Raw genomic sequence first — 6,754 nt, 5'->3', positions numbered from 1 at the left:
AAAATTTAAATTTTTTTTTTAAAAAAACAGCCTAATAAGATGCAAGGCTGCAAGAAAAAGAAGAGTTATAAAATATTAAAAGGATTATAATACCAACTATCTCAAATACAACTCTCCAATTTTGCCCCTTATTTTACTCACACGAAACATTTCTTTAATGTGGGATGTCAAATTAATTGAATATAACAAATATTTCTTTTATGTGGAATTGACTGATCACAACAAAAACTAATCAAAATAATCAAACTTGAACATAAAAACTTAGAATTATTTGTGTTCATATACGAAAGTTTGCATGTAATGCAATATGTTAAGTAACATATGCATTTGACAGAAAATGATAGTTACATACACGAGATAACATTCTTGAACTTGATCATTTTTAAGGTTTTGGGGGAAAAAATTAAATACCATAAAGTTCACTTGAACTACCTAACATGTCCCTTTTTATTTTCACTTTTAATAGATATTTGTCCAATTAGGTGCCTAAAAAAATTGGCAAGGTATGGGCGATTTTGGTATTTTGAGTGTTTTTGGGAAATTCAATCAACGGAGAAGAAAATGAAAGGTGACTCACCTGCCTGTCACTTTAGATTACTTCTCTCCACCAAGAACTTTATAAAATCGTTATCTGCGTTTCACAGGTAGTCGTCAATTCTCACATGCTCACCAAATTTTCTGAGAATTGTTGTCTGAGAAGAATAATCCGCTAAATTTTCTCCGTTTACCCAATTTGCGGAATCTCTGAAAAGCTGTTTCATTACCAAATTAAACCTCAAGAAAACTTTCATCGTTTCTTGATATAATCACTCAACTTCTTACCGATTTTACCAATTTCTCGATTGGTTATTGTTTATTTGATACAGAATAGGCATTTCGTGAATTGGAAACAAAATTAATCAAGAACGTGAAAACGCGTAAACTTTTTTCTTACGTTTTATCTCTGCACTCCAAGTGTTTGATTAATTGCGTGAGTGAGAGTCATAATCGGTGTTTTTGGATTGATTGTGTGAATTAAGAGTCAGAATCTTAGTCACGACTCCATAACAAGGTTTTGTAGTTCTGGAGTTACCTCTTTGTTTAACATAGATGACGATCGAATCGTTTCCAGGGAGTTCAGGGTACATAGATGCAGGCGTTGATAAGAAAATAACGTATTTCAGCAACACATACGTATTGGGTTTGACTGTAGTTGCTGGAATTGGTGGTCTTCTTTTCGGCTATGATACAGGTAAATTACTTTCCTCTTTTCATGAATCTCATACACATATAGACATCTATACTTGTCTATTCTGTTCATGGTGGATCGAATCGTGCAATCTGATTGGGTTTTTAATTCTTTGTTCAACCAATTAATAGATAGTGTCGTGTATATTTCAAATTCTTTTCATGTCAATTCAATCGGACAAAAAACGTAAACAAATCACGAATTACGTCTACGTCAATTAGGATGCGATTGCATTTATTGTCTTTGAATCACTTGATAACTCCATGTGTTAAAAGGATAAGGCATATATATATGTCGTTAATTTACAAGACATAAAAACAAAGGATTTGTTTCAGGTGTCATATCTGGAGCCCTTTTGTACATCCGTGATGATTTCAAAGCCGTTGATGAAAGTAGTTTCTTACAGGTATACCAGTTGTATGAAATCAAAACTTTTGTTGAAAATTGAAATGAAATTAAAAAATTTATACAGGAGACGATTGTGAGTATGGCTTTAGTGGGTGCAATGATAGGAGCTGCAGCTGGTGGGTGGATAAACGATGCATATGGGAGAAAAAGAGCGACTCTTCTTGCTGATGTGATTTTTGCTTTCGGATCCTTGGTTATGGCGGGTGCTCCGGATCCATATGTGCTTATAATGGGTCGGTTATTGGTGGGGTTGGGGGTGGGGGTGGCGTCTGTTACTGCACCTATGTATATTGCTGAAGCAGCTCCATCGGAAATAAGGGGTGGTCTTGTTAGCACTAATGTGCTTATGATCACTGGTGGACAGTTTCTTTCTTACCTTGTTAATCTTGCTTTCACAGAGGTCAGATTCTCTTTCTTTATTTTGTCTTCATATTCTTTTCTTGCTTCTATGGCTATTTTCATACTATGCTGAAATTACTGAAAATGACCTAAATAAAACTTCATAATAGAAATTTGGATTTGGATCCCTTATATATAGATATCAAGGTTTCAAGTTTAATTATTGTCACATCAACATAAAAAGAATAATTGAGGTTTAAATAAAAATAAGGCAAATGTCATAAAAGCACATTCTTTTCCTCTCTAATAAATGAAAAAAAAAAAATTGTCATTTGTCACATTATCATGCATTATGTCATATGTCATTTATTTTCCACTTGTCATTTATTTTATTTATCATTATTGATTATTGATTATTGATATTAAATATATACCATTAATTTAGTTTCTAGATGTTAAAACATACCATAATAATTATATTAATTTCAAATTTTCAATTTCAAATTTCAAACTTCAATTTCAATTTTAAATAAATTTACAATTGAAACCTTCGTATTTAAAATTTTGTTATAATTAACACATTTAATATACGGGTCCGACAATTAAACATATAATTTTAATTTAATTTTTTCATTTTTTTAAATTTATACTTATTTTAAATTTTAAATTCAAATAAACTTGTTGTTTAATCATTTGTATTTAACATTTTGTTTTAATTGAACCGTATAATATACGGGTATCGCAACTAGTTTGTTATATGTGTGTAATCCGAAAAACAAAAACGTATACTAATTTTGTGTCGATAAAAGCCCTCCCATTATTGAAACATTTAATATAGGGATTATTTCAATGACAAGTCTATAATAGGTTGTGCTTGTTCGATACGATGTTTATTTAGTAATAGGTTGTGTTTTTTTGATATTAGAAAATTGATGAAAGGGTTTTTTTTTATGAATTGAAATAATGGGAGGTTTTAAATCGTAATCGTAATGTCGTAATGAATTAATATAAGGGTTGTTCAATAATTGGAAAGGTTTATTCGGACGGATTTAAATTATGGTTGGGTTTAAATATGTCCAAAATTAATCTAGTTGTTTTTCCGGTTATTGACCTATAATAGGTTGTGTATTTTTTCTTTTGACATTTTCCCAAAAAATAATACATAATAAAACAAAAGAATTATTTACAAGATTATATTATATTATATTATACAATAAAATAAAAGTAATACAGAAAACAAAATTAAGTTTTTTTCTTAAATAAAAGATGGAACTAATCCTATATTCCTATTATTATTGATTCAAATTTTATTTTTATTTTTTTGTATATATCAAAAATATAAATTTGATATAGGTATATTTTTTATTTAATAAAAAAAGTATGTGTCCATTTTAATTCCATTTAACCGATGAACAACGTTTTAGATTTGTCGTTTAAAAAAAAATCCTCTAACTTTTAAAAGTTACAATCCGCCGGTATGATGCAAAGTTAACGTGATATTTTCTATTACCATATGAAAAAGTTTGTGTGCACAACATGCACTTTGATTGTATTTATAAACCTTGAAGGTAAGAAATATTATATCATCATGATTTTATTTGGGATGCATATTAATTGATTTAACAATACAAAAAGGAAAGGAGGTTATTTCTCTCATGTTTATCACTTTGCATCGTTTGCATGAAAGGTTTTGGTTGTGCAGTTTCAACTTACAAGGAGGCAGCTACAAGGCTGAGTTGGGGCTTGCATAATAGCCGTAAAAATCACTCTTTTTTTTTTTTTACCTCATAATTTTCTCAGTTGCATCCTTACCTTACTTACCTATGTCATTAATTTAACTCAAACATCTACTCCCTCATTCTCAAAATAGACCAACGTTTAATCAAATTTCTAAATTACACATCAATGCCATTAATTGTATCCCAATGGTTACAACAAGATTGAAACTTTTCTAAAGAAATAAAATGTTGCATTTATTTTGAGACTAGGGGAGTCTTCTTTTACCAATCAAACTATCAAAGTTCACCAAAGATTTCCTTAACTTATAACATGAGTTTTCCTTATGGACGTGTTTGACATGAAATTTTTTAGAGCTTTTAGCTTTTCAGAAAAATCTCCAAACAAAAAAGTTTCCCTTGACAATAAAAACTTTTAGTCTTTATATAATTTTATATATACTCTCTTTTTTTTTCTAGTGACAATCTTCTTTCGAGCACCAATATGATAACCCTAATCAACAATCTACACTTTACTTTCATCCATTTTTATCATATATCAATAATCGAATCTGCCCTTTTGCAAATGTTGCAACATTTTTAGAATTTGTGTTCAAAGTTATAATAATATATTGAACAAATGGTGGTGAACAGGTTCCTGGGACATGGAGATGGATGCTTGGAGTAGCTGCTGTCCCTGCTATTGTTCAATTTTTCTTAATGTTATTCTTACCCGAGTCTCCAAGATGGCTCTACATGAAGGTAAAACATTTACATCCAAATTTCCGTTTATACCCTTCAGCTTAACATTATCTCTTACATTACACAGAAGAGCAAATCCGAGGCCATTGTTGTCCTTTCAAAAATATACGACCCATATCGATTAGAGGAAGAACTCGACCAACTTTCTTCTGCTTTAGAGGAAGAAAACCAACGGAAAAACGCTGTTAGTTACATGGATGTTTTTAGAATCAAGGAAATCAGACTCGCGTTCTTCACCGGAGCTGGACTTCAGGCGTTCCAACAGTTCACCGGAATCAACACAGTCATGTACTACAGTCCAACCATAGTTCAAATGGCGGGTTTCAGTTCAAACCAATTAGCCCTTCTTTTATCACTAGTGGTGGCGCTAATGAATGCCGCTGGAACAGTCGTCGGAATCAACCTCATCGACCATTTCGGTCGCCGGAAGTTAGCCTTAAGCAGTTTATCCGGCGTATTTTTCTCTTTAATTCTCCTCTCGGTTGCGTTTTTCCTTGAATCGTCTGGTTTTGCGAATGTGGGATGGATTGCGGTTCTAGGGTTAGCACTTTACATCGCGTTTTTTGCTCCGGGTATGGGCCCGGTTCCATGGACTGTAAACTCTGAAATATATCCGGAAGCGTATAGGGGAATTTGTGGAGGAATGTCGGCGACTGTGAACTGGATATCGAATTTGATAGTGGCTCAGAGCTTTCTCTCGGTGGCTGATGCTGTCGGGACCGGGTGGACTTTCATGATTCTCGCCGGGATTTCTGTGGCGGCGTTTGGTTTTGTTGTGGCTTTTGTGCCGGAGACCAAAGGGTTGACTTTTGATGAGGTGGAGAAGATATGGAAGGAGAGAGCGTGGGGGAATGGGAATGGGAATGGGTCGGAATCGGAATCGCTTTTGGAAACAGGGGAGGAATCGTGAAATGTGGTGGCACCCAGACTCTTGAGGTTTGCGAGAGTTTTGTGTAGCGGGTTTTTGTGGCTACTACTTGGGTGTTTAGTGATAGATTGTACAGTTGTGGTGTATGATCGAATATAAGATTATACGATGTTTTTTTTTAGTTTAATGTGAAATTTCATAATAAGAGGTTTGTACATATGTTTATTTTCTGCAATAAATTTACGTTATTCTTCAGGATTGGCATCCTCTTGTCCAAAGAATATTATATGAGACGTACATGATAGTTTGTTTGGTGGCCTTATACCTTATTCTCCAAGGTTTATTAGTTTTTGTTTAAAGAGAAAATTATTTAAGAGGCTAACAATTTTTCGTATTTGTTTATGTTTAATTGCCTTTTGTTTGTACGTGATTTACTATTGAACTTGTATTTAATGTTCAAAAAAATAGTATTATGACAAGTTATAAGTTTTCGGCGACTTTCACATATCTGATCACACTCCGATCATATTCAACAACGAGTTTGTTGCACATTAGGTTGTTCATCAGCTTCGAGTTCAACTTGTTCGTTAGCTTCGACTTTCAATTTCTAGGCCAAATTCAAATTCAAGTTGTTCATGAGCTTCCATTTTTTATTTCTAGGGTTCTGAAATTGACCCAAGAATAAGAACACAAACCTAGGATTCAATTTCAGCTTCATTCCATGAACACGAACCTAGTGTTTCTGGAATCGTTCGACAATAAGGGTAAGGTTTAATTTTATCTGTTCGATTTTCAATTTAGAGTTTTTGAGGTTGTTCGAAGAACACTAACGCCAAGAATCCGTGGATTTTCATATTCGATTTTTAGGTTTCTAAACTTATCATCCTAATGTTTGATTTGCTTGATTTGATTTTTTCAGATGTGATCTTAGAATCACACCGATTTCTTGTATGTTTTTCACGTATCCATACTAGTGGATTCTTTTTTTTAGTGGTGCTCGATTTGATGTTGGAATGAAGTTCAAATTTTTGTAGACTTGGAAAACAAGTTTAAGTCATTTAAAATGTTAATAGCTTGATAATGAAGAAAGCAAAATATATATATATATATATATATATATATATATATATATATATATATATATATATATATATATATATATATATATATATATATATATATATATATATATATATATTGAGTGGTGCTTGATCTGATGATGGAATGAAGTTCAGATTTTTGTAGACTTGGAAAACAAGTTTAAGTCACAGCAATATATATATATATATATATATATATATATATATATATATATATATATATATATATATATATATATATATATATATATATATATATATAGAGAGAGAGAGAGAGAGAGAAAGTGAGATAGGTATGTTCAAATGAGAACATTATAAACTTTGAGAACATTAA

At 31.8% G+C, this 6,754-nt stretch overlaps 1 protein-coding gene across 1 annotated transcript; it reads left to right on the top strand.

Annotated features, from left to right (window-relative positions):
- The first annotated feature begins 642 nt into the window (after window positions 1-642).
- On the top strand, window positions 643-5,575 carry LOC111891233 (inositol transporter 1). Its single transcript, XM_023887302.3, has 5 exons — window positions 643-1,231; window positions 1,564-1,634; window positions 1,701-2,036; window positions 4,345-4,452; window positions 4,520-5,575. The coding sequence occupies exons 1-5, from the start codon at window positions 1,090-1,092 to the stop codon at window positions 5,360-5,362; spliced, it is 1,500 nt and encodes a 499-aa protein (XP_023743070.1). The 5' UTR covers window positions 643-1,089; the 3' UTR covers window positions 5,363-5,575.
- The last annotated feature ends 1,179 nt before the right edge of the window (window positions 5,576-6,754 follow it).

Source organism: Lactuca sativa, chromosome 6 (genome assembly GCF_002870075.4).
Source record: "Lactuca sativa cultivar Salinas chromosome 6, Lsat_Salinas_v11, whole genome shotgun sequence".
In the NCBI taxonomy this organism is placed as follows: domain Eukaryota; kingdom Viridiplantae; phylum Streptophyta; class Magnoliopsida; order Asterales; family Asteraceae; genus Lactuca; species Lactuca sativa.
The sequence above is the reverse complement of the archived record's forward strand: the minus strand, read 5'-3'. Positions and strand labels throughout refer to the sequence as shown.